Source organism: Ambystoma mexicanum, chromosome 3q (assembly GCF_040938575.1).
Source record: "Ambystoma mexicanum isolate Mex_15411 chromosome 3q, UKY_AmexF1_1, whole genome shotgun sequence".
Taxonomy (NCBI): Eukaryota; Metazoa; Chordata; class Amphibia; order Caudata; family Ambystomatidae; genus Ambystoma; species Ambystoma mexicanum.
Window position 1 is genome coordinate 1,195,999,572 of NC_090926.1, and position 26,674 is coordinate 1,196,026,245.

Consider the following 26,674-nt stretch of genomic DNA (forward strand, 5'->3'; position numbering starts at 1 on the left):
CAGACTTCGAGAAACTCTTGATTACACATAAGGGAACCAATGGGGTAATATCCAGGATCTATGGCCGCTTGTTGTTGTCCACCTCACGGGATCCCCCTCCTGCCCAGGTACAGTGGGGAAAAGACCTAGGTACACCCATCACTGACAGGAGGTGGACCAAAATGTGCAGGCAAGCTAATCGCTCTACAGCTGCGCCCCAATATCGCCACCAAGCCTTGAAACTGATCCACAGATGGCATTACCCCCCACAGAGGATAGCCAGGATGAGGAAGGGCTACAACCCACATTGTTGGAAGTGCCACACTGAGCGGGGGGACTATGTACACAAGTGGTGCAAATGTCACGTGGCACAAACCTACTGCAGTGAGGTCCTGTCCTGGATAAAACAGGTGGACGGAATTGAAAGAACTCTATCCCCAGGGTTGGTCTTGTTCGGTATTGAAGTTGAGGGGGGCCCGAAAGTAACGCATGACCACATTCTACAGGTCATGCTGGTGGCGGTCAGGTGTTGTTGGGCCCAAAGGTGGAAGGGTGCCCAACCTCCGGGGGAAAGGGAGTGGGTTGTTAAACTCTGCACCATATACGACATGGAATTCCTTACCCACTTAATCAACTAATCTAAAACCAATATTGAGGGCCTATGGCTCCCTTTCTTTGACAAATATGGGAGGGCGGCCTGAGTACTATAAAACATTCCAAAACGACCGCTTGAATGGATGTTGGCCTCGCCGGACCATGCCCCAAGGATTTGGGGGGCCTGACAAGGTGAAGGACCCAATCTTGGTGCTTTGGGCCCTGCGTTTTGAGCGCCTACACGAGGACTATCCATTATTTGTAATATATCATACTATACTGTGTTGGACCCTTGCCGTAATTGTTATTTTAAGAACCATGACAGGGGAAGAGGGAAGGGGGTAAGGAGGCAGAGAGGGAAGGGGGGAAAGGTTGTGAATGTATTTGAGCCTACTTTCGTGGTTGTATGGTCGTTTTACTAATTTCATAACCCAAATATTTCAATAAAACTGAATTTAAAAAAAAAGGGTTGAACCTAATAATATGTCTGCTCAAAAGGATGATGGTTGCGTGATATCATTCACTGACAACACTCTTCTTTCCATGTCAGTATTAGAGGAATTACTGAGATTGGTGCAAATGGTGGATGAGCCGGAATCCCTGCGAAACATTGTGAAAGATCCAGAGACGATCTTAAGTAGCTCACAGAAAGGATCTCCCCCTCTACCTATAGACTCTGGGGTTAATAACATAGAACAGGTGGATGACAATATAGAAGAAACAGAGGATGAGAAACTAGAAACAAAAAGGAACAGAAAGAAAAACAAGAAAAAGCAAATTGCAAAAGACATTATAGTTATAGTGGATGAAAGTCAAAGCACTGCCTGCAAAGGGGAACAAAACTAATCTGGGAAACAGAAGAAATTGGGCAAGAGACATTTTTTCAAAGCATTGAATAAGATCACCGAAGAGAAATCGACAACAAAAATCAAAAGCGGAATAGAAGCGTCATCTTCATCACAGCAAGCAGTCAGAGTAAGAAGATATCCACACATGATCAAGTAGATGTCAACGGCGAAGAGAAAAGTAGTGAACTGGGAACTAATCCCAAATCTAAAATCAGTATTGGGTCACAAACAATGGACATTGTAAACGTACCAGCTAACGTACCAGCTAAACCCCTACGACTGGCACTAATTTTCTCTGTAAAAGAAGAACATTAGAAATGACCAATGAGGAAGGAGAACTTAGGGCAAAACAAAGTCTAACATGAAGATCAACCAAATCACTATAAGCCAAGTGTGGATAAGCAAATCGGAATAATTACAAGCGATTCAGGTCCAATAAGACTGGCGAAAAAAATATTTGCAGCTTCAAAAGTCTGGTTATGACAAATGAAGAGGAAGGCTGATCCCGAGAGCATTAAATCGAAGCAACATTTTATAAATCAACAGAAAGGTGCTGGATCTATGAAATTATTCTAAAAACGAATGTAGGAATGGATGCCTTACTAATTTCTGCTAGTGAACTTAAAAATGTAGGAATAAAGGTGTTTGATCATCTGCCTCATCTGGAGATTGAGGGAACAAGAGGCAGAAGGCACGAAACGCCCTCTCATGTATAAAAGGAAGCAAACATGGGTACTAAATCTCGTAAGAGAATGTCATGGGTACTAGGCTAGGTGACACTATCAAGTCACCTTCATATCCAGTTCATGATAGCCAGAAGGGAAAACAGGCAGGGGCATTATGGGTGAGAGCATGGAGAACAAGGACAGGGTTAATATCCAGGTCACCCATTGGATCCCCTTAAACCGATAGAATAACATGAGACTTCCTGTTCCACTAGCATGGATCCCTTTTGTGCCAATCCGGAACTAGTGCAACGCTCTAGTCTTTGGGCGAGGTTCTCTATAAAAGCCACGCCCAAAGAACAAGACTTGCTTTGTGTGTTTTTCTGTAGCATCGAGCACACGCTTACCTGGTCCCAGTCTCCGGAGTCTTCTACGGCTTTTCTGCGGTTTCCGGCGCCCGGCTGGGCTTTCATCTTCGCCACTACGAGCTCTGCATCTGTAAGAGAAACAACAGATGCATTAATACAGCGCCAGTTTCTAATCACCTTTTCGAGGCTGTTCCGACAGTGTTGCCAACCTCATCCTTCACTCGCAGACTTTCTGATCATCACCGCTCGTCAGAGTTTCTTCCAAAAAGGTATTTTGGGCAATCTGCAAAGAGAAAACACAAGAGAAAGTCGGGTTAGACTTTAAGGACACTCAGTGAGCATAATCCGCAAAGACAATACGAACCCGCACTTTCCTCTTACTAATCCAGTGAAGCAACTGGGAAATCCGAGGACATTTGGACATATTGTACTCACCTGATCCGCAGCACTAAGGGTTCAGTGAAGTAACTGACCCTGGGACGTTTTTTCAGGACTTTCAGAACTTTCCAACAAGAGAAGCGGCGGTGCCTTCTTCTCAGCAGCACCATCACAACAAGCAGTAAGAACAGCATCAAGACAGCACGGCAGCCATTCTGCCCCGCACCACAGCGCCCCTGCAGAGCCAGGACGGAGAGCCCACCTTTCTAAACCAAGAAGTGAGCACCCCTGACACAGTGCTTAAACCATTGGGGAGTCTAGAGAGAGGGTCTCTGGGTCTGAGCACCATTATTAACCCATCATTTACCTTACAGGTAGAACTCCAGGTGAGGGAGAAAGAGTTGGTTTCCGGGTGAGGGGAGAGCAGAGGTCGAAGGAATCCATCGCTCCTGCAGAGATTCAGGTGAGCGTGACAGAGAAATGATGCTACTTACCGAGTTGGTAACAGAAAATTGTTTACCAAAGACAATACTAAGATATGGTCATTGTTGCCAGTAATATTGTGCGAAGTGTTTCAGAAACTATATGTCAATGAACATTTGCTTTAGAAGAGGAGGTGGTTAAATTCTGTAGCTGGAACACGTGGGGACCTTCCTCTTTCAGACATATCGCCACAAGCAGGCTAATTTTTCATGGCCACGATCTGATCTTTTTCAAGTGACGTGGCTCAGGGAAAAAATTAAAATACATGGCTTCACGATAGTGGAACAGCTTGCAACTCACCCGAATGGGGGCAGACCTTCTGAGGGCCTGCTTGTGGTGATTCAAAACACAATAGGGCACAGTTTTGAATGTATTAGTACTGTTATTCCAGGTATCCTAGCAGTTAGATGTGTTATAAGGTTGGGCAACACAATGAAAGGCCTAGCATTGATTAATATACACTGGAACTCATTTGGTAGAACTCTTACAGAGATACAAATCTCCTTTGCTAATGACCTTGTGTTGTTAGCGGGAGATCTTAATGCACAGTGCTTATCTACTAATAAGACGCCATTTAGGATCTCTACAAGTAGATCTAACTTTAGAGTAGAATTAATGAGTTCTTGTGACCATAGTTCCCTACAATCTTTCTTCTTGTTGGGCAGGTCTAATGTTAATAAGGTATAGTCTCCTAAGATACAAGTAAATATGAAAGGCAATAGAGTAGTATGTTTTACAAAAGGTGGCTCTAAACTGAATACACAGGTGGAAAACTTTATCCAGCAGGGATCCGAATCAGAGATACATAATCTCCCCTCTCCTGTTGGATTTGTCGAATTCTTATGGGACATAGAACCTCCTAGGACCAAAGAGGTTCCAATATTGAATAACCATCTGCATAACTTTGAAGAGTTAACACATTTGAAAAAGAAGCAGCATAATAAAAGTCTCTGAGCCCTAAAATCTCTAGGCCTCACAAAGAATAGATTATTGTTAAAAAAGAAAGAGCTCTGTAATAAATATTACAATTGGTCGCGTGAACACAGGTTTATGCGCAATACTCGGGATGGACAGCTGATGTGAGAGGCAGTGTTATCTATGCATGCAAAGAACTTCTGGAAAAAAGTTAACAATCAGAAGCTCTCGCAAGGAGCCCAGCAATCAACTATAACACCTGAAAATGTATGGTCAAAGTATTTCAGTGATGTACCGAAAGAATTTGCACTGACAACAAGAGGTTATTTCTAGCGAGGTGAGATGGGAATTCCATATAGAAAGGGACAATATTGAAAGATTAATTAACAACTCCTCGAGATCGGATCTCAATGAGCCCACTGATATGATCTTGAAGACCAATGTAACAAGCTAGTCAGAAATCTTGTTTGGCCTCTTCAAGAAAATTATATACACCCATAGACTACCTAAATCCTGGAGACGGACTATCATCATCCCCATTTATAAGAAGGGAGCTAGGGCTCAGCGTGTCAACTATCGTCCTATCGCACTTTTGGACTCAGATAGTAAGATATTTTCAGGTATTGTCTTGCAAGAACTAGAGAAGTGGGTGGAGTCCAAGGGCATCTTGCCCAAGCTGCAGATCGTGTTCCGTAAAGGGTTGTCAACTACATTAAATGGTCTGGTTTTGAATATTATCAAGTGAAAAATCATTAAGACCAAAACCAAACCCATTTATATGGCCCTTATTGACATGTCGAAAGCTTTCGACTTGGTCAATAGGGGCAAATTATGGCAAAAGTTTGGAATCCCTGAAGGGTTGTTGGCAATCATAAGAGCCCTGTGTGAGCAAAAAGCAATTCAAGTGAGACTTAATATGAAAGGACAGCTATCTTCAGATATAGCAATAGAAAGAGGTGTGAGGCAGTGGTGCAGTCTAGCTCTCTGCATCTTTAACATTTGGCTGAACTCGCTGAATTCATGTATAACTTTATTCTGGTCTGTCCAAAAATAGGTAAATGTAAAATGAACTTTTTGGCCTATGCGGACGATATAGTCCTGGTCAGTTATACTCCCATTGGCCTGCAACCTCTTATCTCGGCCATGGAGATATATTTGTTCGAGAATGAGCTGGTAATAAACCCTTCAAAATTGAACGTAGTGATATTTGGGAAGCAATCAAACAAAAAACCCAGATTTACCTGACAGATGGGCATACAGATATTGCCCACTCTAAAAAAAAAAGTAAAATATTTGGGCTTTCAATTGACAACATCGCAATCGGTAAAAGACCTAGCCTCTGAGATGAGATTGAAACAACTCAATTCATAAGTCTGCTAAAATAATTGTTGAAAACATTCTGTAGATTCCCTCTCTTTCCGCTGATAACATTTTATAAGGGGACGGTAGTATCGGCTTTCCTTTATGGAATGGAAATCAATTGTAGTACACGTCAATTCAAATGCGCTCGCATAGAAGGACGTGTGTGGAAGAAAGCATTATCTCTTCCCATGTCCTTGCCAATTGCACGTTTGAGATATGAACTTGGGCTGCAATCCCTTCAGGCTCATTTTGATTGGAAAATACTATCATTATATAGATCAACAGTGGCTCCTCGCAAGAACTCTTTGTATGAGGACATAAGGGAACTTATGGACTCGGAAGAGAGTGACTATTAGATGACCTTGAAACAGGATGTAGAGAGAATCTTAACAGACTCTGAAGTAACAGAGGACATGCTGGTTGAAAATCCAGAGAAGGTGAAATGCTCATTGGTGAGAAAGGACTGGATTTCATCCAGGGCCTCCTTTTGTGATATGAAATGCTTTAAAAACGTTACCGTTTGTGAGAAATCAAGAAAATATGTGTTGCTATATATAAGAAGATTTCCTAACCCAATATGGTGAGCAGAACTATTGCACTTGATACTAAATTTGATTAAAAACAAGGAAACTCAGAGAATCTGCCTAAAATTTGATCCAAGGGAGGGAAATTGCGACCTGTGTGGACAATGCTGTCCCCAAGACATTCAATACCTTTTGAGTCCTTGTAAATTCAAAGAAGATTTAAGATTCAGATATTTTGCATGTTTTGTACATCATACAGAGTGGCTCAGCACTCATGAATTCTCACTAAGATTATCTGCAAGGAAGGAAATCTTCCTATCTCTGGAGCTATTAAAGCTACTCAACAAATTGCACTTCATACAAATATTAGTATAATGGAAAACTAGCTGATGAATTAGTAAATTATTGTGATTTATATATTATTGCAGAAATGAAAGAATTTTATGGAAGACTTTGTTAAAAAATAATTTTGGAATAGCTTGGTTTGTATTGATTTCGATGTAACTGTGTAAAAAGTCAAATATTTGACTAAACGCACAATAAAAAAAATTATAATAAAAAATAAAAGGACAGTGTCTCCCTAATGTCAGCTCATCTGGGTGGATGGGAGAACGTCACAGCAGATGCATTGATCAGACCTTGGCCTCTCATGAGTGGGAGGAGATCTGATATGGTGGCGATCTTCTTTCTTTGGTGGACTCCTCAAGTGGAACTCTTCACTTACAGTGTCAACTAGAAATTTGCTAGTCATGGAGTTCTGGGGGACGCACTCATGGTCAAGTGGACTTTCGACTTCCTTTATGTGTTCCCGGCCATCTCTGTCATCCCTCCGGTCCTCCAGACACTATGTCTGTTCGGAACAACACTGATCCTGATCTCCCCAGACTGGGCTCGGAGAACGTGGACATGTCCATCTGCCCACCCTGGCACCTTCCAAGGAGAGTCTACTTGCTCTCCCAGTGGGACGGGCAAGTCCTCCCCCGAAGCTAAGCAGCCTGAACCTTAATGCTTGGCTACTGTGAGGCTGAGATACAAGCAGTGGGACGATGTCCTCGATGTGCTCATTTCAGCTTGGAGGCCGGCTATGAAATCCATTTATGCCTGCAGGTGTCACACATTTTTGATTTGGTGCAGGGAGAGGGACCTGAATCCCTTATCCTGTCCTCTGTCCCATGTGTTGAATTTTCTGCTTTCATTGGCTCAAGAGGGACCTGCAGGTTGGCACTGTAAAGGGTTACCTTGCTGGTATTTCTGTGTTCAACAGGTCACCAGAACAGGGCTAATTTCCCACTGTTATGCAGTTCGTGCAGGATTTGTGTAACCAGTTTCCTCTCCGCCAGTTTGTGGTTCCAGCGTGGGATTTGAATTTAGTTTTAACATTTATTCTATGTGCTCCGTTTGAGCCCCTTCATTTCTGTTCTTTTAGATTGCTCACCCCTAAGCTGATTTCCCTGGTTGCCATCTCTTCCGCGAGACGGGTGAGTGAGCTCCAGACATGTTTTACCTCCCTATTTGTTTTTTTCCAAAGGGAAGTTGACTTTCAGTGTGAGATTCTCCTTTCTGCCGAAGGTGGTCTTGGATTTTCATTTCTCTCAGAAGATCAATCTTCCCGTGTCCTTTACTCCGTACTCTAAGGCATAGGAAGGATTAATTGACTGGACCTGGTACAGGCTCTTCAGTTCTATGTCTCTCATACTAGAGAGGCTAGGAAGGATGACCAGCTTTTTGTTGGATACGCTGGTGCTCGTGCTGCATGGCTGTGACCAAACAGACCCTCTCCAGGTGCATAATTCTCTGCATCTACGAATGCTACAGTCTGACTGGGAAGGATGTGCCTGAAGGTCTCAGCGCTCATTCTACCACAGGAGTGGCGGCCACCTCTGATCTGCAGTGGGGAGTCCAGTTCTTGGACATTTGCCGTGGGCATCTTTGCACACGTTTGCTAAGTATTACTTCTTGAATTCCCAGGCGGGCCTTCATACCCGTTTTTGGTAGGGCAGTCCTTCAGAGGTTTCTGGTTTAGGTGGTGCCCTTGCTTTCCTCCCTCCTCCAGATTAATTTACTGCTTTGCGAGTCTAACATAGATGAGGAATCTGTAGCAGGAAAAAATCCATTACAAGAACAAATTACTTACCTCTCGGTAATGTTCTTTCTTATGGATGTTCCTGCCATGGATTCGTCATCGCCCTCCCTACCTGCCTCTCATGCGGGAAGCTGGTACATACACCATCTGTTCTACGGTCCCTCAGAGTCAGAGTGCTATGGCAAAAAGATTGGAAAAGAGGTCATGGGGTGCGGCACTGCTATTTAACAGGTCCAGACGTCATATCTGGTGCGGGTGCGTACAGGCGTTGGACGGACGCAACGCAGAGCTGCGCGGTGTCCCCAGGTGGGGAAAGATTTCCAGAGAACAGCTGCACTGGGATAATGGATATCATAGATGAGGAATCGGTGGCAGGAACATCAATCAGAATTAACAATATCGACACATACGTAATTTGTTCTTTAGCTTAGTAAATCAGCCCCACATATGCTTATATACATGTGTATTTGGCCAACTTGATCAAATTTAGTCAACAAAATTGCAAAATTTTAAAAAGGCATCTGTGAAATCACTGCATACCACATACACCTCATCAACATGTTTGAGTAGGACATGAAGCGTCAAGGGAAGTGGGCCATAATGCCTCAAAACTGATTTCAGAAACTGACCAGCAGTTAAATGAATCGGTTGGATGGTAGTTATTGCTGTTCAAGAGGGTGCATGCTACCAAGAACTGAATCTGAAGGGTCTCATACTTTTTTTTTACAGTTGTATATCAAATGATGACACGTTTGTGGATATATAAATATTGAAAACGCATCATGTACATGTGTACTTTGTTACAGATTGTAGATTGAAATCTTCTAATAACATTTTTGCTTTGCACTATGTGAAATATGGGAACATCCTTAGAGGCTTTCTCTGTAGAGTACATGTTTTCCTCTTGAGCTTCTCATAGTTTGCTAATGTCGGCCAACTTATTTGGTAAAGAATTAGATCCTCAAAAACAAATGTTTCAAGTAATGGCTAGCGAATCTGAGGAAAGGTTTGTGCTGAATTCCACTGTATGAGGTTTTCTTATGTCAGTCTATCAACCACCACTAAATAGTACATTCAAGATCTGTTTTGAAATTACCATAAAATAAGCAAATCACAGCCAATGAAATGCATATCTTAGTTCTGCTCAAATATCATTGTAAATATCTATAACTTGAATAGATGTTATGTTTAAGTGGGTAATAAAAAAATGTCACAATCTTTGTTTATACAGTTTGGGGAAGGAATATTATCTTCATATAAATCGTTGGGATCTGAAAGGCTTGTGTAAAATGTGTATTAATTGGCTTCAATTTAACTATTTGTTTGCCTCAAAGCTTGAGCTAAAGGCGAAAGATTCCTCTGTGGTACATTTTAAGCACGGAAAATCATACAAACTTGAACTGACCGCAGACGAGGGTGCCAAAGTGGGCTTGGTCGCCGTTGACAAAGCAGTCTATTTTTTGAACAAAAAGAACAAGTTGACACAGAAAAAGGTGAGAGACGGATATCATTTAATTTCTGTAATAACATTGCTCATTATGTTGTTAAAGGACTGGAAAATTATTAGCATTAATACGTGTCTGGAATATACAAGCCTTGTGCAACAGTTCATAACAATGACCCTCATGTTATGACATGCATGCATTTTCTGTGCACACACAATCATGCTCATTTCATGATTTGTGCACTTTCTGGTAAGTAACCAGATCATAGTGCCATTTATATCCAATGCTGGGAGGCTTCATTCATCTCTTCTAAGGTCGGGAGATAGGTGAAAGGTTACCTGAAAAGTGGTTGGATACATTTTGGTAGATTGGTGATGAGTTATTGCATGTTTACAAAACATTTAAAATATCTATTTACCTAACGTTTTTGTAGTTTCACCGCCCCATGTTAACATCCAATAGTTGGCACCACAAACTGGGCAAATAGCATTAACATCATTTTGATGGTAACAACTCTCATCCAAAATGTGATCAAATTAGCACAAGCAGGTGTCTCAGCCCTCTGAATTGTGTGGCATGTATAATTCCAGGGTTACTGTGTTTACAGCGTAAATCGCGACAAGACCTGACATGGGTTCACAAAAGTAGTTCTGTGTCAGAGAACCCTTAGCATAAGGACTTTACTATATGCTATCTGAAATCCTCCCATTCCCCTGTTAGACCCCATGGGCTATGTCTCAGATGTTTGCCATTTGCAACTATTCATCTCTCAGCAAGGAGATTGTACCTCCATTTTTACTGGGGTTCATGAGGTGCAGTCTTTCAAGCCTCTCAGCCTTTAACTGTTTTACAAGTCTTGGGCCACAAAGCCATGACATTAGATGGGCTGCTATTGAAATGTTAAGCTCACTCTGCACAAGTTAATTATCTCTGAGTCATGACCTGTTCTTTAGTAGCATAAAGTCAAACTTGCCACCTTCTAAACCTTTACTTATTGGTCCTGCACTATGCTGCATCACACAGTTCGTCCTGAATAAGTTAAAAGTTAATATATTGACACTACAACAATTTCTTTGATATGTATTTGATCCTCTAGGTGGCTCATCTTTAGTTAAATAGTTATACCTGTGTCCAAGCAAACAAACGGTACTCTGCAATTGAGCTTTTGAAACGGGAACAGAATCAGTTTAATGTAATCGCAATGCAAGGAAACAACCGGATAGGGGATCTGCACGTGTAAAAGGGAACACCCGGCAAGTAGAGCATTTCTGTTTTATAACTTTGCTGTAGTTCCTTTGAAGTGACAAACAGAGAACTGTTTATTATATCAGACATGTTTCTGTTCTCCTGACTCTGTATATTTGTGTTTTATCTAGCGAGAGGTCCCTCTCCTGTTTGCACATCAATGCTTCATTTAGTCACATGCATCATCTCTCGCTTACACATCTGTCAGGCTGAGAGGTCCTGTGTCCGCGGAAGCTGCTGAACCCCCGACAATCCCCCTGAAATGTAATTCCCAGAACTAGTTTTCAATTCAGCTCTGTTAACTACACCCCAAAGGGAAAGGGGGAAGTGGATAACAAAACAACACCAGGCAGACTGCGTCAAGGCTAATCAGAGCTGAACCTGCAGAGGATATAAGCAAAGCAGATACAATTCCTTTATTTACTTACTAACCTTATGAATGGGAAAACATTAAATCCTTAACTAATATTTAAGACTCATACCTGGTTCTTCTCTTGAAATTTCTTTGAGAAAATTATAAGAAGCTGAAAGATCTCTCTTACTTGAGACTCATGAAGTAGATAACAACTTCTTACTTTAGGTCATTCTGGAAAGGGAAAGCTTAGTTCATTGTCTCTTTTCCAAAATGCACAGATCTCCAGATAGATTGTTTAATATAGATTCTTTCTTATTTTTTCTTTCAAAACTGTCCAAAACTAAATACACCTCTGTTGAGTTTTTAATCCTTGAAGAATTCACGTGCGAATAATGTCCATACAGATGAGCTTCTCGTTGAAATCTTCCTGGATTGAAGAACGCGCGCAAAAAGTTCTCCAAAGAACGAATTCACGCGGAAGAAAAAAGGACACGCGCTAGAAAACACACGCGCAACAATAATCTCACGCAGTTCTTAGATTACGCGTCAGAAAACACACGCGCTCATTAGTTCACACGCGAATAAAAGTCTTTAGCGCCTAAAATCACTAGCGCTGTAGAAAACACGCGCAAATAAAACGCACGCGATTCCCAAATCCACGCGCTACGGAACACCCGCACTGGAAAACACACGCGCACTTAAATAAACACGCGATTCTCAAATTCACGCGCTCCGGAACACCCGCGCTGGAAAAAACACACGCGCAATAGGAAAACGCACGCGATTCTTAGATCCTCGCGCTACAGAACTCTCGCGCTAGGAAAACACACGCGCACTTGAAGTCGCACGCGACAAACAGATTCTCCCGCTACCACGCTGGGAAACTCGCGCGCACTTGAAGTCACACGCGACCAACAGATCCTCGCGCATCCGCGCTTGAAGACACACGCGCACTTGAAGTCGCACGCGACAAACAGATTCTCGCGCTACCGCGCTTGAAGACACACGCGCACTTGAAATCGCACGCGACAAACAGATTCTCGCGCTACCGCGCTTGAAGACACACGCGCACTTGAAATCGCACGCGACAAACAGATTCTCGCGCTACCGCGCTTGAAGACACACGCGCACTTGAAAAGTTCAATAGTACTAGTTCAAAAAAAATAACTTTTCTCAAATGCTTTCAAGGAAAATGTCATTGGGGAAGTACAGAGTTACTGTACAAATAAAGTCACTTATCTCTTGAGCGAATTCATAAAGATCTTCGGATTCTCATGTCTTAAAAATCGAATTCCTGTTCACAAATGTCTTCTCCCGGAACCCCCAAGAAAGTAGCCGCTCAACTGCTAACACCTGAAGGATAAAATCCACCAGGCCCAAGTCTAAAGCAGGAGCAGCCACTAAACACGTCCTCTCAGATGGGGTTTTGATGATGAAAGGCACAGAGTGACAGTTTAGAATGTTCATTGTTGTTCAGCATTGTCTTCCAGCCAATCAGAGCTGTCACTGTGAGGCTCCATCTTGCCTTGGGTTAGAACCAGGAGTCTGAATCAGCAAGTTAAGGCCTAACCAACTATAATAGAAAACTTCCCACCCACACAAAACTAATCTAAAAAGGATAAATAATGAAAAGGAAACTTAAATAAGAGAAGGAAACCTGACAGTACCCCCCTCCTAATGCCCAGTCTCTGGGCCTATCTTGTGTGGTTTTTTAGCGTGAAACTTAGCAACTAATCGGGGGGCATGCACATCAATTGAATCTTCCCAAGATCGTTCCTCCGGTCCATATCCCTCCCAATCAATCAAATACTGCAGTCTTCCCCTCACTTTCCTAGAATCCAAAATTTGTTTAACCACAAATTCCTCAGATGAATCCTCCAAAATCACAGGGGAAGGTGGTGTTCTAAATCTAGTTCCTGAACAAACTGGTTTTAAAAGACTAACATGGAAAGTGGGATGTACCTTTAATTGCTTGGGTAATTTCAATCGTACTGCCACAGGATTGATGATTCTCTCTACCTCAAAAGGGCCTACAAATCGTGGACTGAACTTATTCTTTCCCTTAATTTTCAGGTATCGTGTAGAAAGCCAAACTAAGTCTCCCACCTTATATTCAGGACCAGCCTTCCTTCTCAAATCTGCACACCTTTTGTATTTCAACTTGTTTTCTCCCAGTACCTTTTTTGCTCTATCCAAGTTATTTTTCATTAGCAACAAACGATCTTCCACTCTAGGATTCCCTGAATCCTCCAACACCTCAAAACTCAGAAAGCGAGGATGAAACCCCCTACCCAAAAAGAAAGGGGACATAGAAGTAGCATCTTTACCACAATTGTTGTAAGAGAATTCAGCCAACCACACCAAATCGACCCATTCCTCTCTAGCTTGTAAGTAACACCTTAAAAACTTCTCCAATTCTTGATTTACTCTCTCCACTTGTCCATTACTCTCCGGATGATATCCAGAAGTCAAACTAACTTCCACTCCAAGTTTCTTACAGAAAGCCCTCCAGAATTATGAAATAAATTGAGATCCCCTGTCAGAGATAACTTGGCTTGGGAGTCCATGTAGTCTAACTATACCTTGCAAAAAACTATGAGCCAATTTTTCCGCGGTAACCTCTCCCTCCATTGGTAAAAAATGTGCTTCTTTCGTAAGAAGATCGACCACAACAAGAATGGTAGTACAACCTTTATCTTGAGGGAGATCAACTATGAAATCCATAGAAATAGTGTGCCAAGGACGAGGAGGAACAGGCAACGGCTCCAATAAACCATGCGGCTTCCCAACTTGACTTTTTGCTTGTGCACAGACTACACAAGTTTTCACAAAGTTCAATGTGTCTTGGCGAATTTTTTCCCACCAAAAATTTCTTCGAACCAATTCCAGAGTTTTTCGGAAACCAGGATGTCCAGATAAAATGGATTCATGACAATTTCTCAAAACCTTTTCTCTTAACATTTCAGTAGGTACATAAAGCTTGTTATCAAAATAAGGTAGATCGTCTTTCAAACTTCTGGCTGGATCCAGTCTCACCCACTCCTCCATCTTCTGCAAAGACATATTCTGACGAACTTCATTCAAGAAATCCATTTCTTTAATGGCTCCGGCTAACAAAAAACGTTCTGGAGCAATAATAGGTTCTGGTTCTAGAATCTCTCTCTCCTCACTTCCAGGAAATTGGCGGGATAACGCATCAGCCTTTTTGTTCTGACTTCCGGGTTTAAAAGTCACAATGAAATCATAATCGGCAAAGAATAAGGACCAACGAAGTTGTCGTGGAGACAAAGTTCTTGCAGATTTTAAAAACAATAAATTTCGATGATCAGTAAGGACTGTTACTGTATGTCTTGCTCCTTTTAGAAAATGTCTCCATTCTTCAAAAGCTGACTTTATTGCTAATAGTTCACGATCAGCAATTGTGTAGTTCACTTCAGCAGCGGAAAACTTCCTAGAGAAAAAAGCAACTGGATGTATTTGACCAGTAGTTTCATTCCTTTGAGAAAGCACCGCCCCCAACGCCAAATTTGAAGCGTCTGCCTCCACAAAAAAAGGTTTAGAGAGATCAGGATGAATTAGAATTGGACTAGAAGTGAATCTTTGTTTTAACTCTTGAAAAGCTTTTTCTGCTTCAAAGTCCCAGTCAAATTTCACTCCTTTTTTCAAAAGTCTCGTTATAGGAGCAACCAGCCGAGAAAAACCTTCAATAAATCTCCTATAAAAATTGGCAAACCCTAAAAAACTTTGTATTTCTTTAACCTTAGTAGGAGAAGGCCATTCAAGAACTGCTTGCACCTTTTTAGGATTCATTTCTAAACCCTTTGGTGAAATGATAAAACCTAAAAACTCCACAGAATCTGTATGGAATTGACTTTTTTCCAATTTGGCAAACAAATGGTTTTCTCGCAGCTTTTGTAAAACTAAGCGCACATGTTTCTGATGTTGATCCAGGTCCGAAGAGAAAATCAAAATATCATCGATATACACCACAACAAAAATATCCAGGTATTCTCTAAAAACTTCATCAATAAAAAATTGGAAAGCCGCTGGAGCATTACATAGACCGAATGGCATAACTTGATATTCAAACAGCCCAAACCTGGTCTTAAACGCTGTTTTCCATTCGTCCCCCTCCTGCACACGTACAAGATGATAAGCTCCTCTCAAATCTAATTTAGAAAAAATATTTGCTCCTTGTATTTGATTAAGCATTTCCGAGATGAGAGGAAGAGGATACCGGTTCTTAATAGTGACTTTGTTAACTGCTCGATAATCTATGCAAGTCCTAAGCGTGCCATCCGGTTTTGGTACAAAAAATAAAGGAGAGGCCGCCGGTGACTTAGAATGACGAATAAACCCTTTGGCCAAATTTTCCGACAAATATTCTTTTAAATAATCATTCTCTTTCTCAGTAAGAGCGTATACCCTACTACTAGGCAAAATTGTTCCTGGCTCCAATTCAATTTTACAATCAAAGGGCCTATGAGGTGGTAATTCTCCTGCCACTTTCTCATCAAATACATCCCAAAAATCTTTGTAACACTGGGGAAGTTGGCCCACTACAGCTCCCACATCATGACACCCAATTCCAGTCTCAGCCAGAAAACTTGACACAGAATTACTTTGTTTTACATCTTCCCCTAAGAGACTTCCTGTAAAGCAATTCTCCTTACAAAATTCTGACTGCATGTCAATTGTTCTAGCACTCCAATCAATCAGGGGATTATGGAGAGTAAGCCAAGGCATGCCCAAGATGATCTTCAACAAAGGAGCATCAATTAACTCAAATGAAATTATCTCTTTGTGACCTCCTGATAACTCCAAAGTTAAAGAACCAGTTCTATGAGTAATTGGCCCCGAAGATAGATACGTACCATCAACAGCCCTAGCCTGCTCTACAACCTCCTTCTGAATAATTGGAATTCCCAAAGATTTTGCCAACCCCCAATCCATAAAATTTCCAGTGGCACCAGAATCAATTATTACAGGCCCATTTCCCTTACATTCCAACTCAAAAAATAAGGATACATTTACGGTTATATGGGGAACCGCTGTCTGCACCGTATTGGCGATCTGTTGTACCTTGACTGCGGAGGAAGAAGTCTTCTTGGGGGTGTACGGACAATTTCCTAAAAAGTGACCACCTCTTCCACAATATAAACACAGATTGTTTTCTCTCCTCCTAGTCTTTTCTTCCACTGTTAAAGGACCTCTGATTCTAGAAGATGGATTATTTCCTTTGAATCTACTCTCTACTTTAGGTTTATCAACTCTAACAAAAGACTTGACTTCACTCCCACCATGATGCCTCTCTGCCTTCCTTTCACTCAAACGAAAGTCCAATTGAATAACCAAATCAATCAGACCTTCACAAGTAGAAGGGCGTTCAACGACTCCAGACAATGCATCTTTTAACTCATCTCTAAGGCCCCGATAAAACAACGAAGCCTGCTTATCCTCGGGCCACTTACTTTCTAACACAAGGGACTTAAATTGTGTTATATAAGCAACCAAGTCTCTATTTCCTTGCTTTAGTTCTAAAAGTTCACCATCCACTTCCAAAGATAACTGTCTTCTATCAAACATCTTTCGGAATGTCTCTAAAAAACTAGTGTAGTTTCCTAAAACCGCACTCTTCTGACTCACCAACAACCCAGCCCAAGAAGATGCCTCTCCAGAAAGATAGGACAACATAAAAGTTATCTTAGAAGCATCCGATGGAAATAATTCTGGTCTGCTCATAAAATGTAATTCACATTGTGTCAAAAACACCCTAAACCTCTTATGATCCCCATGATAACGTTCTGGAGGCGCCAAAGGAACTGGCATAATTAAACTCCTTACCCCTTCTGTCATTGGAGGCGCTCGTTGTATTGGTGGTAAATGATCTTCATCTTCCCTTTCTAACTCTGGTGGAGAACCAGCGCCCCCTGAAACCTCATCCTCTCTCCTTACTCCCCTGTGTTGGATTTGTGTAACCTTAACACTCAAGTCATCCACCTTTTGACTAAGTAATGCATTTTCATCCCGAGATATTTTCAACTCCTCCCTTAACTCCCTGATCAAAGATCCTAACATCTCCATGGATTCGTCGGGGTTCATGACAGCTCGGGCGGACTAAATTATAGGCCTTTCATTCTGTCAGGCTGAGAGGTCCTGTGTCCGCGGAAGCTGCTGAACCCCCGACAATCCCCCTGAAATGTAATTCCCAGAACTAGTTTTCAATTCAGCTCTGTTAACTACACCCCAAAGGGAAAGGGGGAAGTGGATAACAAAACAACACCAGGCAGACTGCGTCAAGGCTAATCAGAGCTGAACCTGCAGAGGATATAAGCAAAGCAGATACAATTCCTTTATTTACTTACTAACCTTATGAATGGGAAAACATTAAATCCTTAACTAATATTTAAGACTCATACCTGGTTCTTCTCTTGAAATTTCTTTGAGAAAATTATAAGAAGCTGAAAGATCTCTCTTACTTGAGACTCATGAAGTAGATAACAACTTCTTACTTTAGGTCATTCTGGAAAGGGAAAGCTTAGTTCATTGTCTCTTTTCCAAAATGCACAGATCTCCAGATAGATTGTTTAATATAGATTCTTTCTTATTTTTTCTTTCAAAACTGTCCAAAACTAAATACACCTCTGTTGAGTTTTTAATCCTTGAAGAATTCACGTGCGAATAATGTCCATACAGATGAGCTTCTCGTTGAAATCTTCCTGGATTGAAGAACGCGCGCAAAAAGTTCTCCAAAGAACGAATTCACGCGGAAGAAAAAAGGACACGCGCTAGAAAACACACGCGCAACAATAATCTCACGCAGTTCTTAGATTACGCGTCAGAAAACACACGCGCTCATTAGTTCACACGCGAATAAAAGTCTTTAGCGCCTAAAATCACTAGCGCTGTAGAAAACACGCGCAAATAAAACGCACGCGATTCCCAAATCCACGCGCTACGGAACACCCGCACTGGAAAACACACGCGCACTTAAATAAACACGCGATTCTCAAATTCACGCGCTCCGGAACACCCGCGCTGGAAAAAACACACGCGCAATAGGAAAACGCACGCGATTCTTAGATCCTCGCGCTACAGAACTCTCGCGCTAGGAAAACACACGCGCACTTGAAGTCGCACGCGACAAACAGATTCTCCCGCTACCACGCTGGGAAACTCGCGCGCACTTGAAGTCACACGCGACCAACAGATCCTCGCGCATCCGCGCTTGAAGACACACGCGCACTTGAAGTCGCACGCGACAAACAGATTCTCGCGCTACCGCGCTTGAAGACACACGCGCACTTGAAATCGCACGCGACAAACAGATTCTCGCGCTACCGCGCTTGAAGACACACGCGCACTTGAAATCGCACGCGACAAACAGATTCTCGCGCTACCGCGCTTGAAGACACACGCGCACTTGAAAAGTTCAATAGTACTAGTTCAAAAAAAATAACTTTTCTCAAATGCTTTCAAGGAAAATGTCATTGGGGAAGTACAGAGTTACTGTACAAATAAAGTCACTTATCTCTTGAGCGAATTCATAAAGATCTTCGGATTCTCATGTCTTAAAAATCGAATTCCTGTTCACAAATGTCTTCTCCCGGAACCCCCAAGAAAGTAGCCGCTCAACTGCTAACACCTGAAGGATAAAATCCACCAGGCCCAAGTCTAAAGCAGGAGCAGCCACTAAACACGTCCTCTCAGATGGGGTTTTGATGATGAAAGGCACAGAGTGACAGTTTAGAATGTTCATTGTTGTTCAGCATTGTCTTCCAGCCAATCAGAGCTGTCACTGTGAGGCTCCATCTTGCCTTGGGTTAGAACCAGGAGTCTGAATCAGCAAGTTAAGGCCTAACCAACTATAATAGAAAACTTCCCACCCACACAAAACTAATCTAAAAAGGATAAATAATGAAAAGGAAACTTAAATAAGAGAAGGAAACCTGACAACATCTTCATCTTCAGCGATCGTACCATCTATAAACCTCATGCTAGTGCTTCGTGTAAAAGGCGCTGCAAGCTTCAATATTTGTGATATTCTAGAGGTATATTTGCACGCAGTTCTTTTAGATAGGCACACAAACCTACCTACCATTTGCCAACAAATCTAAAGTAGAGATAACTTCAATGTCAGCGGCATTGTGTCATGTATTAAACAAAGTCAAGAACAGCTGCAGATTGAAAGTGTGCATTTGGTCACTGTATCCTCTTCAATTATGTGTTTGTAAGTCCATCTTAACATGGGGGTCTCTTTGTTGGGATGGAAATTAGTATATCTCAGCCCACTAGGCGATTTAAGGTGAGACGAATCCCCTATGAAATAGTGTAGTGTATAAGGGGGGGGGAAACCGCACTATGAAACTCGGTGCAGAGGTAATATAGCGCGAACAGCAGCTTAACATTAGGAGGCATATAGAAAGAAACGCCATTTTGTAGTTATGACAGAAACACAGGTTTGCATGACCGCGGTGCACCAGTCGAGCTCCAGGGAAGGATTTGACTAGGCCCAACATCATTAAGACAAAATGAATCCGCGCCATCAGTTCTCACGGAAGTTCACCTCCCCCTGTCCCTTCACTGCTGCAAAGATTTAGTATCTTTGGGAGGAATGCCCCCTACAAGGCCATGAGACAGCACCAGGCTCCTCGCAGTGCCCATTCATCACAACCAAGCTACCAGCAGTCCTCTAACCCCCACCCAGCCTACCCTGAGGCAGAGCCCACACCAGTGACCCGACTCCTACATCCCTGCATTCCATGATAAGCGAGCGACCTCCCAGCCCTAGCATAAACCAAGTGACCATAAATCATATAAGCATGCACAACTTTTTCACCCCTCACCATAAAACATGTTCTTTGTAGCACGAGGTACAGGGAGGGATACATTATAGATCAAGGCAAGGTTGGAGGCCTTAAGTGCGGGAGGTGCGGTATCAACGAAGACCAGAATGTGTGGTTCAGTATGACTGTATTTCTTCCTTCCTTCCCCCTGGCATCGAGTCCCAAGCCACCCAGGTGCATGCCAACGTGATGAGGTAGCAGGCTTAGTATGCTAGCTTCGATATAACAATGTATTTCTTAAACAACCTGACCTTCACCCGCAGATGAGCCCAGCTGACCCACGTGTAGCCTGGCAGACTACACGTGGCGGAGAAACCGACCAATAGTAGCCTGGCATCCCATATGGTGAAGGATTGTGCATAAGGCATCTTCCAATCAATTGTGTGGGTTTAGACTCTACACATGATGTCACTTATGACGCTGTGGCCCCTCAAAAGGCTCGAACATGTATTCTGATGGTAGAACATTCTCTAGCAGCAGAGTCCTTTGCTGATATTTGTATTCCGTATTATTAAAACGTTGTTATCCTTGCAAAGCTATCTCCTGGCTTATTTCCCTAGAGGGTTGTATTTACTCTGGAGTGTGCGCAAACAGGGTCTTGCCTTCATTTGGTGACCCTGCTGACGTGATCTTATTGCCCCGTACCTATGGAGGTATCCAGGCGGCCTCTCCAGAAGGGCCGTGCCCACCTACAGTGACCAGTTCCAAAACGTGTATGCTGAGTGGCCTTGTGGGCGCCGTCTTTGCAGAATCCAGCCTGCTCTTCGGAGTGGGGTGCGGCCCCAAGGAGAGGTGCAGGCCGGTTGTGTAACCCTGTTAATGGAGGTCTTCGGGAGAACGTGAACACGTGAGTATAGGCTGCTGTATGGAGCAGGCTATAGCGCCACATGCACTGTCTCGAAGAGTGCGAGAAAAATATAAGGAGAAATATAGGAGCTCCGTATAAGTAGAGAGCTCAGGAAAAGTAGTGGTTGTTAGTTTGGCTTGTTATTTTAGTTTGTTTTGTTGGTGTATTTTAAATTGTCAGGAGGAGGAGGCCCAGGAGTGGCGCGTATGGTGTATGTGGAAGTATCAGGAGAGAGTTCAGTGAATGCATGGAAAAAAAGCTCTATTGGGGAATAGCGGTTGGGGCAAAAGTGTATTGATGACTTTTTGAGAGCTCATTGACAGCATTGCTACGTATTATGGACGAGACTGAACTGCATATATTGTAAACAAATTGTACGAATTGTTGTTTTTACTGTGTTGCAGTCGCATAGGCTAAGCTCCAATACAAGACACACGCAAGACATGACTATGGTGACTGACACACCCTTAGACCATATCTGCAAGGCCCTGCCCTTATGCTGTGAAAATATTAAGAAATATCACAATCAATCAATGGGTGACTGAGACTAAAGGGGGAAATGCCCCATTCTTGGCCAGAGCATGGATCTTTTGACAGAAGTACGCTAGAGCACATGTCAACCTTTCTGATGGCAAAGTATAAGGGGAGACCGCTGCAAAATAGAAGGGAAATATTGAACCTCTGGAAAATGTTTGGAAAAACAGAGGAACCAAAGGGGAAGAGGCGACACATGACAGTAATAAGGAGACGGGTACAGGGGAAAGTGAGAAGAGTGGGGAGATGAAAAAAAGGGATATATCTGCTAGCACTTCACCCAGCGGTGGGTATACTTACACGACATATGTTTCGGCAGGCACTATTGTGGCTAACGCAAGCACGGCCCCATTCCCGCCATACGTCTCACCCCAAGAGGTTACTGCCCATACCTGGGTGAGCACGATAGATCTAGAGGTAGCGCTTGAATCAACACAAACTGAATTAGCCAGGTTATGGGTAGCATGTGAGGGGACGAGGGCGGCAGAAACACTGATGTTGCCTGCAGCGGCACCCCCCGCCAACCACCCAGGGATGAGTGGAAGTCAGGGGACTTCCTGTTCAGAATAGATTTCGCCCCCATAAGAACCATTCATGTAGAGCGGGACAGAGAAACAGACAGTCCGGGCTATGAGAATGTGGGGTCACGAAGAGGAGACGAGGAATATTGGAGCGATTTAGATGACAATGAAGAAGAGGGGGAGGGATTGGCCGAACAGGCCCCCGAGGCCACGCCAAGACTAGAAAGTCTATGGGACGGAAGGCTGAGAGAGAGGTTTGGCAGAATAGCGTTAGCACAGAAAAAGGGAAGTGCGATTAAGGGCGGGACAGGAAAAATGCAAATGCAAATGCTAATGCTCCTAATACACAAGGGCACAGGGCAACCGCACGATGTACCCTGGGCACAAATGGACAAAAATAACCTCCTTAAAGCGCTCTCCCAACTCACATTGGGGGCTGGGAAATGGATCTGTGCATTTGAAAAGAATACAGCGGGGGTACCCTTAGCAATAGGGGATATCAGGAGCTTGTTAGTAGCCGCAGTAGGAGACCAGGCAGAGACTGAGTGGATTAAAGCAGGATCCCCAGGAGTAACACTGAGTAATGAGTAATGATGCCCATGATGGAGCATCATTTAACAGGATTAGAGCACGGGTATGGGATGCGATGGGGCAAACATTCACAGACACCCCAGATTTACAGTTGATCATGCAGTGCACAATGGGAGATTAAGAAGACACTGTGCAGTATTTTCATAGGTGTTCAAGAGATGTGGAGAGCAGAAACGGGTTTCGTCTGGGATCAATCTACATCACTTTTCTATTTCATAGTCAAGCGAGGCCAAAAGGTGCAAAAGGCACTTGACAAGATAGCTGGGGTAGAAGCTAAGGGGTGGCCCAAGATTTAAAGTATCATAGTTCACTGTAGGAGGATTAAAGAGCGAGAGAAAGAAACAGTACAAAGGCGGCAGGCTGAGGAAGTGAAAGTAGTTCAAAATAAACTAGTGAAAGTGGCTGCAGTATCGACAGCACCCACGCCAGAACAGAGGGAAGCGGGAGGGTGCGCTCCGAATGCACTACAGGCAACAATAGCGGCAGTGTGGGCTGTAAGAGGACAAGGGCAGTGGGGAGGAACCCAGCCATTTTCAGGACCACCGTGGCACAGAGGACAGCAACAAGGACGAGGTGGGTTCTGAGGGCCTAGAGGCGGGGGGATTTGGAGGTCTGGAATCGAGGGCAGGGGAACCAGGGCAGTGTTGAACATGCTGGAGGTGGGGGAATTTCTCAAGAGAATGTTGAAGCAGGCAGGGAGGAAATTACAACTACAGACAGCAGAACTATGACTCTCCCCATCCAGGTAGCCCCCAAGGGCCACCTCCCAGAATGACTTTGATACCATATGTAATTCACCAGTCTTACACCCAGCTACCCCCACATGTCCCCTTGTTACCTTCAACATCAGCAGCAGGCAGTTCAACCCTACCAGCCCCGCTCTAACCAACTACCAGCAGAGAATAGAAACACTTTTTTTACTGCACCTGATGGCACAGAGGCCCCATTCCAAGGGGCTACAGATGTGGGGGAAAACCCTTTCTCGTCCCTGGGGCAGAGATAGGGAATAAACAATTAATCTTTATGGTGGATTCAGGAGTGGAGAAGTCGTGTATCAGTGAAGGTGACTTCCTGCTATCAGGAAAGACTCTCGACATTCAGGGATTCTCTGGGTCTGATTTAATGGTTCCATATACAAAAGATCTAGATGTGAAAGTGGAGGGGAAGGTCCCCCCCTCCTATACTTGTTCTCCTGTCAACTTGCTTGGTAGGGTTCTGCTTAGCAAGTTGGACATGACTATCTCATTTACAGACAGAGGTATCGTCTGCACCATGCCTAGCTTGTGCTTCGAAGAGCAATGCTTCTGATACATGCTGTGGCAAGTGAGGTGGCAGTGAAAGGTACCCCAGTAAACCCTGACATGTTCATATAAAGCATTAAAGTGCTTGCACAGGCTGTCCCTCATATTACAAGAACCTGCTGGAGACTGCCCACTGACTCCATTTTCAGACCGGTAGTGTTCCCGAGCTGGTTGCTGGCACAATACTATCGTTAGACCTAGAAGGATAACTAGTGTCTTCAAAAAGGATTGTAGTACTGGGAACTGACCCCCACGAGTGACAATGGCGCACTGTGCTATGCATAGATCCCAATATGCCTCTAAGAGAATTGACTGAACTTTTCGAGGATGACTGCAGTGATGAGGAGCTCATCCTCGAGATTTGCATACCCTGTGAGATCATGGCACAATTCAGAAAAGTTCAGAACCCCCTCATGGCTGTTGTCACACTACCCCCATTCAGCCAGGCAGATCTACGGTATGTCCCCACACACTTATGGACCGCCAACACACACGATGTAGGGATGTTGAAAGAAGTGACTCCTGTGAAAATCACACTTAAACCAGCGGCAGTACTCCCGCGGGTGAAGCAATACCCTCTGTCCAGAGAAGCAGAGGAAGGGATCAGGGAAACACATGCAGTTCCTGCTACAGCAAGGGATCATAGTATGCTCCACTGCACCATGCAATAGGGCCATATAACCCATTAAAAGGCAACGGGGGACAGCTGGAGGATGATCCAGGATTTCTGCCCCCTTAATGACGTAGTACAGAAGGAGTTCCCACTTGTCCCCAACCCAACGTCCATCTTGTGCAGCATCCCCAAGGAGGCAACTCATTTCACGGTTGTGGATTTAAACGTCAAATGAAAGGCACAACAATTATAAATACTTCGCCGGCCGCCGGCAGAGTATTCATAATTGCTGCGACTTTAGTTTCCAGTTCCCGTGCTGAAAACTGGGAGCTTGGGAGAATTGAAACAAAAGGCACAGGATTCATAAATACAACAGTTTATAATTGCTGGTACATTCTTTTTAAGTCTCCCGGGCTCCCCAGAATCGGGGGAGCCAAAGGGACTTAAAAAGAAAGCCACGGGAATCATAAATACAACAGTATTGTATTTATAATTGTCAGGACTTTCGCTTTAAGTTTCCCGGGCTCCCCAAGCTCAGGGGAACCCGGGAAAGCAGGAATAAAAAGAAGCACTCACCAGCCTGCTTCAACATTCTCTTGAGAAATTCCCCCACTTGCAGCATGTTCAACACTGCCCTGGTTCCCCTGCCCTCGATTCCAGACCTCCAAATCCCCCCGCCTCTAGGCCCTCAGAACCCACCTCGTCCTTGTTGCTGTCCTCTGTGCCACAGTGGTCCTGAAAATGGCTGGGTTCCTCCCCACTGCCCTTGTCCTCTTCCAGCCCACACTGCCACTATTGTTGCCTGTAGTGCATTCGGAGCGCACCCTCCCGCTTCCATCTGTTCTGGCGTGGGTGCTGTCGATACTGCAGCCACTTTCACTAGTTTATTTTGAACTACTTTCACTTCCTCAGCCTGCCGCCTTTGTACTGTTTCTTTCTCTCGCTCTTTAATCCTCCTACAGTGAACTATGATACTTTAAATCTTGGGCCACCCCTTAGCTTCTACCCCAGCTATCTTGTCAAGTGCCTTTTGCACCTTTTCGCCTCGCTTGACTATGAAATAGAAAAGTGATGTAGATTGATCCCAGACGAAACCCGTTTCTGCTCTCCACATCTCTTGAACCCCTATGAAAATACTGCACAGCGTCTTCTTAATATCCCATTGTGCACTGCATGATCAACTGTAAATCTGGGGTGTCTGTGAATGTTTGCCCCATCGCATCCCATACCCGTGCTCTAATCCTGTTAAATGATGCTCCATCATGGGCATCATTACTCATTACTCAGTTTTACTCCCGGGGACCCTGCTTTAATCCACTCAGTCTCTGCCTGGTCTCCTACTGCGGCTACTAACAAGCTCTTGATATCCCCTATTGCTAAGGGTACCCCCGCTGTATTCTTTTCAAATGCACAGATCCATTTCCCAGCCCCCAATGTGAGTTGGGAGAGCGCTTTAAGGAGGTAATTTTTGTCCATTTGTGCCCAGGGTACATCGTGCGGTTGCCCTGTGCCCTTGTGTATTAGGAGCATTAGCATTTGCATTTGCATTTTTCCTGTCCCGCCCTTAATCGCACTTCCCTTTTTCTGTGCTAACGCTATTCTGCCAAACCTCTCTCTCAGCCTTCCGTCCCATAGACTTTCTAGTCTTGGCGTGGCCTGGGGGGCCTGTTCGGCCAATCCCTCCCCCTCTTCTTCAGTGTCATCTAAATCGCTCCAATATTCCTCGTCTCCTCTTTTGGTTGGCTCCACGACCATCAGTCCGGCTTTAGAGCTTCCAGAAGCACAGAAACCACTCTTCTGTACATCCGTGAAGATCTGCTCTCCAACCTTGACTCTAACATCCCCTCTGTCCTCTTCCTGCTCGATCTCTCTTTTGCCTTCGACACAGTCAACCTTCGACACAGTCAACCATACTATCCTGCTCAACTGTCTCTGTGACAACCTAGGTATCACTGATCAGGCTCTGGCCTGGCTGACTTCTTTCCTCTCTAATCGACCCTCCCAGGTCCAACTTGGGTCCTTCCTTTACTCTATCTCCCTTTCTACCTGCGGTTTTCCCCAGGGGTCTAGCCTCTCACCCTGGCTTTTCAACCAATACCTGGCAACTCTCACCCACCGCATTGCCATTTTCTGCTCCAATTTTCAGTGCTATGCTGATGACACTCAACTCATTTTCA

General features: G+C 43.8%; 1 protein-coding gene across 2 annotated transcripts in view; it reads left to right on the plus strand.

Moving 5' to 3' along the window:
* LOC138447740 (complement C3-like) overlaps positions 1 to 26,674 on the plus strand; it is a 2,843,165-nt gene that overhangs the window by 568,308 nt on the left and 2,248,183 nt on the right. For both annotated transcript variants that reach the window (XM_069604045.1, XM_069604046.1), the window contains exon 14: positions 9,534 to 9,692. In XM_069604045.1, coding sequence (XP_069460146.1) covers positions 9,534 to 9,692 — 159 coding nt within the window. The remainder of the gene's footprint in view (positions 1 to 9,533; positions 9,693 to 26,674) is intronic.